At 37.7% G+C, this 13,402-nt stretch overlaps 1 protein-coding gene across 5 annotated transcripts in view; it reads right to left on the bottom strand.

The window, feature by feature from the left end:
- Positions 1–13,402, bottom strand: part of LOC124869628 (guanine nucleotide exchange factor VAV3-like) — a 79,632-nt gene that overhangs the window by 18,871 nt on the left and 47,359 nt on the right. For 4 of the 5 annotated variants that reach the window (XM_047367586.1, XM_047367588.1, XM_047367589.1 and 1 more), the window contains exons 19-23: positions 11,887–11,911; positions 9,629–9,759; positions 3,904–3,969; positions 3,621–3,655; positions 3,369–3,485 (exon numbers count right to left, since the gene is read on the bottom strand). In XM_047367586.1, the coding sequence (XP_047223542.1) occupies positions 3,369–3,485; positions 3,621–3,655; positions 3,904–3,969; positions 9,629–9,759; positions 11,887–11,911 (374 nt within the window). Of the gene's footprint in view, positions 1–1,146; positions 1,259–3,368; positions 3,486–3,620; positions 3,656–3,903; positions 3,970–9,628; positions 9,760–11,886; positions 11,912–13,402 lie in introns of those variants that run through there. The other variant, XM_047367590.1, reaches the window with a different exon arrangement.

Here is a 13,402-nt window from a genome sequence, read left to right as displayed (position 1 = left end):
CTACCATTCAGAAGTGCTGTTAACCCTCCTTTGAAATACATTTCTAAGGGTTGTAACAAAAGTCCATTAATAGGATTCTCAGACCTATTGAGTATTTTCTAGGTCTGAGAATCATAGCTGGATAATGAAGCAGACGATCCATTTTCAGATTTTCTCAAGGCCATATTTAGAAGATATGCATGAACTGAGTTAAAAATAACGTTTATACCAAAACAAAGTCTTATCTTATAGCAAGTATTTCATGTAAGTATTATAAGACTTACATGAAATCAGCGCATTGCAGAAGTACTCACATTACAAACACAAACTTCTGTGTATGTTTTTTGTGATTTTATGTGATAGACCAATGTAATAATTTGCAAGTGGAAGGTGAATGGTCCATGGTTTTAGACCAAGACCAAGAAAGAGACCAAGACAATATGTCACTTTCACGATGGTGTATTCTACTGCTATTGGATGCCATCAGGAAATACAAAATGTTGCTTTAAAAAAATGTGTGAGGTTTTCAAGAGGATCATCACTCAATGCACCATAGTTCCTCTATCAGATTGCCATCTTCCTGCTGTGCATTCTTTTGACACCGTTTTTCCACATGATAGAAAGTTAAAAAGTGATTCATGAAATCAGACTACTGATATTTCATTGTTTCATTCACTTGCCTGTCCATCATAGACACTTTTAACAATGGAAAAAGCTCAGCATGGGCGTCCTTACCGGTCAGACTGTGTGATCTAACACCTTTCTATCAGAGCATACATAAAGGTTCTCAGCTATTTAATGGCTGTATAATGGGATCCACAGTATCTCGTCACCTTTGCTCCCTACACATCAATGAACACTGGGCAACAGTAGGGATTCTGCAGCAGGTTGACTGAATCACCTTTCTTGGAAATCATTTTGTAGGCATAGTAGTCATAAAATCTGCTTTTCTGTAAAAGCTTTCTTCATATATCATAGGAAATTGGGCATGTCAGCTTTGTACATTTATTAGTTTTGCTGCTTCTAAATCTAATATGTTTGACTGGCCTAGACTGGCAGTCTAATGGTGCGTTCAGATCCAGATCGCCCACGATTTGAGCAAAATTTTTGCCTCATTCATGTGTTGTCACTCACCTGACATTTCGCCAGCAATTCGCATGGCCAACGGCCGACAACGCTCCACTCCCTTCACCGTGTCATCAAATTGGAGGAGCTTCTATCTGCTTCTATCTGATGCACCCTTCGCATCGCTTTGCATCTCTTCGCCCTGAACGCGCCTCTACACAGGGTTAACATGTAAATCACTCGCTCCTGTCGCGTCATTCGCAGTCAGTCTGAATACACCATCATAAACTAATTTAGTAACCTTTGCCTTGCCTTTGCGGTGCATCTTATGTTCAGAGAAATCTGTATCCCTTAAGCTATTAATGTACAAATTGATTCAATAAAAGGCAAAAAGAGAAAGAAAAACATGGGTTAAGTTCATTGAGGAGCTAATTTCTATGGTTAGAAAATTTTATGATACCTTGCTTATAAGGTTTGTTATAATCATTTTTTTTGTAAAATTTTAAAAAGCTTGTTGCATGCTTCATGATCATAATTTTTTAGCTGTTCAGTATATTTTTTAATGATGTCCAGACAAACACTGGTAAATGTCACATGTAAATATATTAAATTGTGCAACACAAAACCCAGGCAGACAATCATCATTCTTTAATTAGGTTTCTTCAACAAGATAAACACGATCCACAGTCTCCAGGATCTCAATGACCACTTGAAAGTGGCTGGGTTGCAATAAACCTGGAAAATCTATTTTCTCTGTGAAGGCAGTCGTGGTACTACTGCGCTCTTACTATTCAATAAATAGTTTTTTCTCCTATGCCTACCTGGCCGTCCTACTATAATGCTCCTATCACGGTTATCAGCTTTGCACCATGATTTGCTTCAAAATCTAAGAATTTCCCTGTAAGAGCCCATTTATGCTCCTTTTATGCACAGGTCAGCGTGTTTCTAAAGTAGTCAAATGTCCCTGCCCTTTTGCTTTCAATCCATTTATTAAATCAGCATGGTTGATTTGGCAATGAAACCACCAGAAGACGGTTCTAAGTTATTTTCAGAATTCAGAAGAAAATAAACATAGCGACAGCTGGGAATATCTTGATCATCTGCATTTTGGGTAAAAAGACATAAAAAGATGCACCGCAGTAGGCGCCACAGACGGACATGGTCTGTGTGGGCATTACATGCATTGCACTGTGGATGCTCCACTGTGGATGGATAAGTTCCACCATTTCTGTCATTGGCTTCTTTGTTTATTTTTCAATAATGGCATGTGATCTATACTGCTTTCAAACAATTAGCCTATGTGCAATTTGGAGGTGTGTGTGCTTCTCCCCAGATGGGAGCCCAATTTAATGGGGATTCCAGCCCAAATGTCTATATGCAAGGGGTCTAAGCATAGTGATGGTGTTGCATAATAATAGGAAATCATGTTCCTCACTGAATATATTGCCATGTAGAGTGTGATTTTGTGATGTTTGAAATATAATAATACAAATATTGCATTCCAAACTATTTTTTGTGATTAAAATTTTGTGCACACAGAAATTGTGGTAATATTTTTCATATTTTGCAACTTTACAAGGCAAAACATCTGTTGATGAGGAAATCATATTTTTTTGTTTAGGCTGATCATTGTGCATTGCAGGTGCAAGAACATTACATTACATTAACTGGAACACTGACAGCCTTGTGTGGGTGGGATAAGGATGTAGCGTCATCTAGATACCACTTCTACTAGGCTCCTGGACACATCACCCAGGGCCCTGATATGCTGCCAACAAGAGGACCTTAATTTTATAACGTCAGTTCTGTGAAAGCTCAAAAGAGTCGGGGAACCTCTCAAGCTCCATTTTGAGTAATGGGGAGAACACTGTATTCTTGTTGCAACCCTGAAGATCTCTCCAAGACTATGCAGAGACCATCTGTGTCCTGGCTAATTTTTAATTTGGTGATCTAAATTTGTTGTGAAGTGGGCCTTAGAGGCTGACAGTGATGTTTTCATTTGAACCATTATCCATATTGTCATTACTCTTTGTTCTTTTGATTAATACATTTAGAAGCAGTGTTTAGATTTTGCATTCTGATTTGTAATGCTTTTAGTTCTAATTTGTATTCTTGTTTGATGTGCATATTGTTTTAAATGTTGTAAATCATGTTATACGCTACAAAATGATTTCCCAATTTCCCAACGTAATACAGTATCCATTCTAATCTAATCTAATGATTAGGTTTCATTCAGATAAACTTTACAACATGATCCTCATCTGCTGTTCTACTACTTGTGGTGAGACATATGGGAAACTTAAGGATGCCATCATGTGACTCACTTTATGCTGATGGCATATTCGTTGCACTCTTTGCTCCGGTGTCGAACCAGATAAGTGCTGTTCCCTCTGTCCATGAGCTCCACCTCAGCTTGGTGTCTCTCCATTAGCCCTGCAAACCTGAACAATCAATAAACAACTACTGCACTTACACCACGGTCATTCATAACATAACAATTAACACAGTAAATAGCAATCGATAATATAGTGTAAAAATGAATTATGGTTAATCTGACACAATCTTTGTTTTCTTACCAAAGCTGGGAAGAATAATCGATAGGTTTTGGAACCTGGAGGAAAGAGGAATCGTGGTTATTTTGTGTTTCAATACAATCAATACAGAGGGTGGAGGTCACCAGTGGTAATGTGATGCTCAAGCCACATCTGATAGCTAAAATATGTCTTCTGCAGTGAAAAAAAAGACAATTCTAAGTACTACATCTTCTTGCAGAGACATCAACAGTAGCCATTATCTACTGAATGCATTGTAATCACACTAGATTTTGTGTTATTGATTTGGATAAATACAAACACTTACACATGGACACGGTCTCACAGCATCACTTGGAAAGAAGCCAGTCTTGCTTTTCGCCAGAATTTTGCCCTGCAATGTCAGCCGCTTGTTAATTGCATTATACTTGAATGGGTTCAGATGAACTTTCTCCCTCGATTTCTCCCTTTTGCAACCCCCCATACCCCCACTTTCGCTTCAGTTAATCTTTAGCAATTAGTACACAACAAGCAGTGCATCTAATTTGCAGCATGAGTTAATTATGGTTCAAACTCTGCCGGCAGTTAGATTTATACTGCATCAAAACAAAAGCCTCGTTTAACACTAAATAATGGATCTTATTCTGGTCTTTTAATAACCAAACAGTGTGAGCACAGGCTCACGCCAATGATTCTCCCTTTTAAGAAGCCTGCCTGAAGCAACCACAAGTTCTATATGCTGATTTTTCTTTAAAACAACAGAAACGTTTGTCTGCGTCCCATAAACCCAACTGCCAAAACTAACAGCTCTATTCCTCATGCAGAAACTGAACATATAAAAAAGACTACAAGCTGTTACAATTCGTCTCTCCGACTTTAAAGTGGACTTTGGCCTGTACAAGTCAATTGAAATCATTTAGGAAAGCAATACAATGAAAAACTAAATTAATGTGGTTGCATAACTATGCAAGCCCTTTTGTTACAGAATATGTGGCTGTGTTCAGAATTAACCACCACATACACACTCGTCTTAAATAAGGGTCAGCACACACCTGCCATCATTTGAAGTGACTCAGATAAACCCCAAATAAAGTTCAGCCTCTTATAATAAAATTTGTCCTACTTACATCTCACAGTAAAATGGTCTACAGAGAGTTTCAACAGCATCTCTTTGTCAAACGATATCAGTCAGAAGGATACAAATAAATTTCCAAGGAATTAGGTATACTATGCATTGTAGCCAAGACACTAATTATTAAATGGAGAATAGATGGTACAACAATAACAAAACCAAGAACTGGACATCCATCCAAAATTGATAAAGAGGAAAACTGGCTAGGGAGGCTACTAAGAAGCCTACACCAGCATTAAAGGAGCTGCAGGAATTTCTGTTTTGAAATAACATTACAGTTTCGGAATCGCCTGGCCAGAGCCAAGACCTCTAAATTGGACCAAAAAACCATATGATCTGAAGAGGGCTTGACACGTGAAAGTCCTAAAAATCTGACACATTTTAAGTAATTTTGAAAGGCAGAGTGGGAAAATGTTCCAAAATCAAGATGTGCCACACTGATAGACTCCTAACCAATAATACAAGCATCCTATAATAAAATGAAATGGTGTTTCAACTAGAAGACTTTAAGTCTATATCTAATTAGCAGCTGAAATGTTGCTATAAAAGGTAAAAAAAAAAAACAATTGTCCAGGGTACACCCCGGACAGGTCGCAATGTAAAGAAACACAGTGCAAACACACCCATTCACACCTAAGAGGAATTGAGAGAGACCAACTAACCTAACAGTCATGTTTTTGGACTTGTGGAGGAAACCGGAGTACATGGAGAGAACCCACACATCCATGGTAAGAACATGCACCCATTCTAAGATAAAGTTTAAATACACCTTTAACTCACTGCCATGTATCTCCTGTTTTAGACAACAAGAATATATGTCAGCATTAACCTAATAATCTGGGTTTACAGGTCTGAATTTGTGGTCAATTTAAAGTCCACTGATCGAACCCGAGAAGACAAGGAGTGGAGAGGACACAGTAAACTCCTCATTTAGCTTTCTGTCCTGGTTGTGCTTTCCTCTTCACTCCTCTTTATTAGGGTATGAAATGCTTTTTGGAGCCTTGCAAACCCTCACAGTAACTAAATTGGAAAGTGAATCTTTACCCATCTCTATGATTCATTCTGTGTAATAACATTTCATCAAAGGTTTTTAAGGGAGCCCTTCTCTATTTGTTATGCTTTCGATAAGCGTATGATACAGATTAAACTTATTACTCTGTTGGCATAAACAGGCAGCAGCCAGAGGATCAAATGAAATTACAGTGATTGATTGTATTGTTCTGCCAAGGGGATGGGGGATAATTGCCTTCTGGGTAACAGGGGATATGAATTCTCAGTGTTCTGTAATTCCATCCTCTAGGGCCACCGGGGACGCTGAAGATTAAAGGCCCCCTGTGGAGTTTTCATTGTAAACAAATAAGGTTCTGTTCCGATTCTGTGTTTCTCCCAAAATCACATTGTGTGCAACTATAAGACCTTTAAAACTTGTTTATATGAAGCAGCTTCATGAGAATTGTTTGTTTTATTATTCTTTAATAGTTTTTGGTGTTCCTTACCACCACTAGCTCTTGAGATCCATCACCACAGCCACAAAACATAATAAAACAATTTAAATTTGCTGGCAATGTAAACCTTTTTTAATTGTGGTTGTCTAAATCAATTTTTGCTTTTCAATTAACTGTGTAAAGGTTTTCACTCCAAAGATAAGTGATGTTAGAAACATGTAAAAGCAAACACTTTTTCAGTGGAGTAGATTCATAACATTTGCCATCAGTAATTAGTTACATTGGGCCTCTTTTTATTAAAAACCTGGCATAAGTCTGTGCATATGTATAATGATCAGTCCCAGCATATCAAATCTGGACTGGACAATTGGGTCAGCTGGAAACAATCACCTTGCCCACCAAATTTGCAAAATTTTTGAATGAAGGAGGAAAAAGGACAAATCCTGAAAGTAGTTCTTTACACAAATAGTCTCTGTAAATGTTGTATCTTCTCATTTTAATATCATGTTTTTCAAATATAATATTCAACAGACACATTTTAGCGGTTCTGGATGAGGTCCTGTCTCATTGTTCTGTGTAATTCTGTGCAGAACTGCAATAGTCAAAATTTAATCGCACACATTTTACAGGCCTGCACAATAGAGTTCCTTCAGCTGACCCAAGTTAGACCCATCCGACCCTATAGTACCTCTGAAGTAGTATTTCACAGTGGCCTATGTTCAACTGCACGTCCCCAATATCCGATGAAAGGTTGTAAAAAATGCATAAGCTGTTACACCTTCAAGACGCTGGGTTTCCCAATTAAAATAAATTTCAAGATTATGATAAAACTCCATAATGACATGCATGAAGAACGAAAATTGACTTAATTTATAATTCTACATAATCTCATGCAATATCACATAAAACATCTGCAGTAAGAGACTGCTTGAATTTGCTTTTTCATACTAATTACAATCTTGTGGAGCTTAATGTTCATTGCAAACTCTCAGCTGTTAGTCATGCACAGTCCTGATAAATACAGTAACAATGTTTTAGGTACAACAGTCATCCAGAGAATTCCTAAGCTCACACACATATGGCTAAATTATTTACTTTCTCTAAAGTTGAGCTTACTCCTTCAAATCATATTTACAGGCATAAAATTCAAAACTATTAATACCCCTGTAACTTTTCACATTTTGTCACAAGACAACCGCAAACCAAAATGTAGTTTATTGAAACTGTAACACCAATTTTCTTTTACAAATGAAAATCTGATAGCATTTAATACATTTATATTCAACACCCTTTAATCTTACACTTCTAAATAAATTTAGTGAACCAAACTGCCTTCAGAAGCCACAGAAATATTGTAAATAAAGTCCACCTGTGTGTAAAATCTGTATAACGACAGTTGTTCGGTGAAGGCCTCAGAGGTCTGCTAGACATCATTACAGAGCAAAAAGCTTGATAAAGATGAGGGAGACGGGTCAAAGAGAAAGTTGTGGATATGTTTTAAGCAGGGTTAGGTTATGAAACAATGCCCAAATTATAAAGAGCATAGCACAACAACAAACCTACCAAAACCTAAAAATGACAGCCCAGGCAAGGAGAGAACTAACCAATATACCTCTGGCAACTCTAGAGGAGCTGCAGAGATCTATAGCTTAAATGGAGGAATCTGTCAACAGGACAACTATTTTTCATGTACTCCAGAAAAGTCACAAAGCTTGCCACAAGCCATGCAGACCTACAAAAAACAACTTGAAAACACAATTACCCACCATATAACATGGTGGTGGCAGCATTATGTTGGTCTGAGTTGACTGAAAGATGGACGTAGATACAGCCCAACCAAGAAGCAGTTTTAAATAGAAAATCACTAAGACATCTGCCCAAAGATGATTAAACAATGTAAAAGGATCCATTTTGAAACTGATACATTATATTTAACACTAGCATGTTGAAAACTATACCCTTGGTTTTGTGTTTTAATTTATTTGTGGATTGTCAGTCCTGGGATTTCATATTCAGTTCATTCCTTAGTTTAGACTATTGGTGCTTGTGTTTTGTACTTTAAATATTTCAAATGTATTTATATCCTGATCTGAGACGCAGTCGTAGATCTTACAGTAGTTCCTGTTTTATTTTCCTTGAGGTCTGTGTTTTTTTAACTTCATGTTTTCCAGTTGTTCCTGTTTCTGGGTTTATTTGTTGCCTTTTGTTTGGTATCTTGCTCTGTTTCTGGGTTGTACACATTTCTGGTTTCTTTGTTTCCCTGGTTCCCTGTGTAAACTGTTAACCCAGTTTCAATCATTTGCAACAATTTGTTATTCTATCACATACAATCCAAATTAGGTACATTCAAATCTGTGGCAATAACATGACAAAATGTGAGAAATTCCAATGGGTATGAAGCACTGTATTTTTACTTGAGTACTGTTGGACCACATGCTGGGAACCTGTCTAGTATAACACAGCTCTACCACTGCTTGCTTTTAGTTAAGCTGTTTCCAGTATCATTATGCAGCAGACATAGATGCAGAAAGGTGTTTCGCCACATTATTGCTTTCATTATGTCTGACAGCATGTATCGTTGCCATGGTAGCAAACAATGCAGTGCCGTCAGTTCTGGGGCATGACATTCTGGTTGCTATTCAGCCAGCTTACAACAAGTCTCCAGGCACTCATGTATGCATCCTCCAACTTGTGCAGTGACACAACAGAGAGAATCATAGGGCATCAGAATTCGGGTTAACTGCCCACAATCCCAGCCGGACTGCTGGCAAAGGCTGCGCTGTAATTGGAGCAGCACCAGAAGGAGAATGAAGCTTTGATGCCACCATAAAACAGAGTTGGAAGCAGTGAGGTGGGCTACCAGGGTCCCCAGAAATCACTATCCTCTCGAAAATAGATAAGGTCAAAGACCCCGGACTGCTGGCTGACGTCGTGACATGTTTGCTAAATGTGCCTGAACATGAGGTGGCAAATAAGCAGGAAAACATCCACCGGGGGCTAAAGGGTTTGTGGTTTTATTGTTTCATTGTGACACAAAATTAATCAACTGATGTCACTAATTGGTTAGATCAACCAATATGGGCTCTGATTTAATCTGAACAGTGACAGAAAAGACAGACATCCTATCTGTAATGCGGCTGGGGTCCAGTGAGTTCATTCAAATCCTTGATATTTCTGATTGTTGCTGACCTCATAAGGCGAGACACAGAATAGGATGGAAAAACCTCAACACAGTAAGCCATTCATCAGCATAAAAGATTATAGAAAAATAAACAGTTGATGTTTTTGATCTTGTTAATAGTCTACCATTTTTGCTTGTCACACACAACAGAGTTAAAATGCAATACATATTCAAACCAGTAGTGGTGCAAAGATATTGTGTGTGTCCTGCCAATGAAGTGAGTCTGAACATATTATTTTTTCATAAAGTCACAGATGTGGACATAAAACAGGAATGAGTTGAGTGTGACACACACCTGCCACCAGGAGCTGTGCAGGTCAGCAAACATCAACTCAATTACATCCCCCGCCTGAATGCTTAGTGGGGGCCCACACAGGGGACTGGGGATGCCGCTGTAGTCTCTGATCACAATCATCCTCGGTAAACCTGGCAGACAGGGAACACAAACAGTCAAATTCAGCATTCTCTACTTTTAGCTTCCAGTATTATTAAAGGAAAGTAGAGGAATATCACTATGTGGACTAATTGTCACTTTTAAGTAAGAAATTGAAAATAATCCAGTTAAATAATTTGAGGCAGTTGGTGCATATTATAACAATGCTAAGATCAAGAAATATTAAAAAACATAAAGAAAAACTAAAAATAAATTACCAATTGCTACAAAATATGACAATGTAGCCATCTAGAGGATCTTTAAATCCTAAAACGTTTGTTTTCCAAGAACACTGATAGATCTCAATGACTTTGTTTTAAATCTGTTGTTGAATTTCTTTAGTGTCACAGTTTCTAGTGAGGCAGTTTCTTGATTCTACTAATCCGTAAGAATTGTGCATTAATGGTGGGGGTGGTCTGCTGGCTTTTTCCCTTCATAAATGAAATCATTATTTAGATGAATTCATTTATTAAAGATTACTTCTTTTTTGGGGCGCTGCGTGGCTCAGTTGGTAGAGCAGGAGCACCGTTTGCAAAAGATACAGTTGTCAGTCGTCCTGCATTTGATTCCCAGTCTCTGGCCATTTGTTGGCTCCCTTCTCCTCACTAAACCCTCATTCCTGTCAAATCAGTATTCAATAAAGGCCACTAGTGCCAAAAAATCTAAAAGAAGGAAACTGTCTTTTGAGTTCAATCAGACTATCTTTGCCTGATATAAAAAATTTTAAATGTGACAAAAAAGCAAATACAGAAGAAATCTGTAACGGGGCAAATAGTACTGTCACTATCAACACATTTTCTCAATAGCAAAAGTCGCTATCAAGCAGAACCGTACAGGACAGGCTGCAGCGTCCTTAACATCATTGATGAGTGCGTGTAATAATGATGAAATGCAGTGTTTTATTTTACTGCCCTTTGAAGCTACTATGTTTTCAAGGATTTGTTTTACTCTAATGAAATATCAGACTGACACTGACAATCTGCGAATGACTATTTTCATCGGGACCCCAAAAAATACTTATCAGGTAATCCCTAAACGCAAAATTCTCCAGTACATTATTACAAATCTCGATTTTTAACTCCACAAATGTGTGTTTGGATTGATACTCAGCAGTACAACGGCAACATATCTAATGTTATTCAGATCATCATTTAGTTAAATGTTCTATTCCTTATTCTCAAACACATCAAATTATTTTATTACTATTAATTTGCTGGTTTCATTCCTGACTCTTTTCCATGTCTTTAAAGATCTAAAGCACTTAAATGATTCCACCCTAAAAGCATCAATTTACCATCACAGGAAATCCATCTCTTTGATTCCTGAAAGGTGCCGCACCAATCTTTCCTCTGTACGGCAGACCAACACAGCCACAAGCACAGGGCTGAGGCAAAGACTAAACAGCCCTGCCAACTTAAAAGACACAGCCACTTACTCTCCACTGACTCACACAGCCCGCCTCAGACAGATCACCCTTCGAGCTCCCGCTCCCCTGCAAACCAGCCTGAGGAAACTATTAGCTGACTGTGACCTCAGATGAATGGAATAGCTCACATTCATGTTTTTAATAAGAACAATAAGCACGGCTGTCTTCCTCATAAACCCCTTATGGAAATTGATTTATCACAAAGGCTCGCTCAGCTCACCAGCCGAGGCTGAGGCACCACGGATTGCTCGGGGAGCGATTCTGCATTTCTTTTCCAGTTTTTCTCCAGCGTGCTTCTCATAATCATTCCACCCACTCCAATTCATCTCAATGCGATCAAGGGTTTAGGCACCATGGCGAGCAGAAGGAAAGAGGCTTTCTTTCCGGCTCTGTTTAACGATCCCGAGCTCATACTTTTATCCGGTTATTAAAATTTGTTAAATGTCTCAGTCAATTGGACATTCTGCTTTAGAAGAGAGTCGATTTATGGACATGCATTTCACAGAAAAATAACATTCTGAATGTCTTTTAAAAAAATGCAAAGTTCTGTGACTGAAAATATAATATCAGCTATAATTTCCATCTCTCTGTGAACACTCTGCTATAGAGATGATATTAAATGATTTTTTTTAGAAGAGCATGTGAAGCCCTCTGCAGGTTAACAAACTGGGTCATATGGTCAAATCATACTGACCTGAGTCTGGTCGTGCTGTGTTCTCCTGTAAATTGCGAAAGAAGGAAAAAGAGAGAAAGGGAGAAAGAGAACAAGATAAAATAAATTGAGCAGGATCAGACTGACCTGAAAAATGAGTCACTCAATCACGTTGATGGGTTACACTGTGTTTAACCATTTTAAACATTTGCAGTAATAAAGGATAAAATTATATTTAAAAGTAAAATATTCAGAACTCTTTTCTATTGTTTTCTGCCATAACAAAGATTTAAAAACCTTCTGCAGGCTCAATGGGCTGGTAGGTAGGTCAGTTCATCCCATTTTCTTTAAAGCCAAGAGTTTTTCTCACCATTAAAGGAATAGTTCATAATTTCTAAAGTGTAGCTCTCTTCAGGTATAAATCCAGTTTAGTTGGTCCCAGAGGTTGAGACTTACTCAGAAATCAGACCAAAGAGGACTTCTACCATCTTAAAACAACTTTCATCTCAAAAACGTCATAGCAGGTCATACAAATGCTGTTTTATGAACCTTTTACTCATCTTCACCTTTGCTTTGGGTGGTTTTTAAACAGGTTGGGATTATTTGTTCAAGAAATGGCAGATAAATCATCAGTCCTCCTGCTGAGGTTGTTTATCCACTTAAGATGATACCGCCCAAATTGACGGACTTTGGTCCCTTTATCTTAAAGATTTTACATATTATATTTCAGCCATTAGGTCATAATTGTTTGCCTTGTCTGTGGGATATTCAAGTAACTTACATTGCAAAAGGGAAGCCTTAGTAGGCCCTCTTTGAGAGGCTGCAAATTATTAAAAATATTTTCAAACCTATAATATTCAAAAATACTATCTCAAGTCTGAGACCTCCTGGATGAGACATTGATGCTTCTCAGCTTCTCTCCTATTGGCTGAGATCAAGCCTCTAGGAATTAGATGCTGAGCCTCATTATGGCTGACTGGTTCTGAAAAGGTGCTGCTAGCAGCAGCTAATTTGTGTCATGTTGTTGCTAAAGAAGTCAGGAGGGTTGTATATGTGGTAGTAGATAGCACTGTTAGTCGTGGTAGTTTACTGTATCCTATTGACTCTAACCAAGAGAATATTTCAGTTTGATGAAGTACTAAGTTTTAAGGCATTCACGTTTACAGACGCTTTCAAAATAAAAGCATGACTCAATGACGAACTGTTTTTGGATTTTAACCAGAGAAAACATATTTTAAGACCATCAATGTTAAATTAGTGTCTTTAAACATTTCTAATGATACATGCTGAAAAATATTCAGATATGTATTTTTCAAAAACAAAACCTGGTAAATATGACAAATATTATTCACCATATTAATAATATTTTTTTAAAGTAAACTGTTATTCAAAGATGATTTCTGTCCTGGTTAACAGTTCAGTTTCTATAAATGTCACTCAAATATGTTTATTCATATTTCATGTGGGATTTTTTAATTAAAGCCTTATAACCTGATAGCGTTATGATGTGCTTTGCCAGCAAGTACATGCAGACAGTAGAAGGGGCAAACTGAGGTCT

Source organism: Girardinichthys multiradiatus, chromosome 6 (genome assembly GCF_021462225.1).
Source record: "Girardinichthys multiradiatus isolate DD_20200921_A chromosome 6, DD_fGirMul_XY1, whole genome shotgun sequence".
Taxonomy (NCBI): Eukaryota; Metazoa; Chordata; class Actinopteri; order Cyprinodontiformes; family Goodeidae; genus Girardinichthys; species Girardinichthys multiradiatus.
Note: the sequence above shows the minus strand (reverse complement) of the source record. Positions and strands in the feature narration are given on the sequence as shown.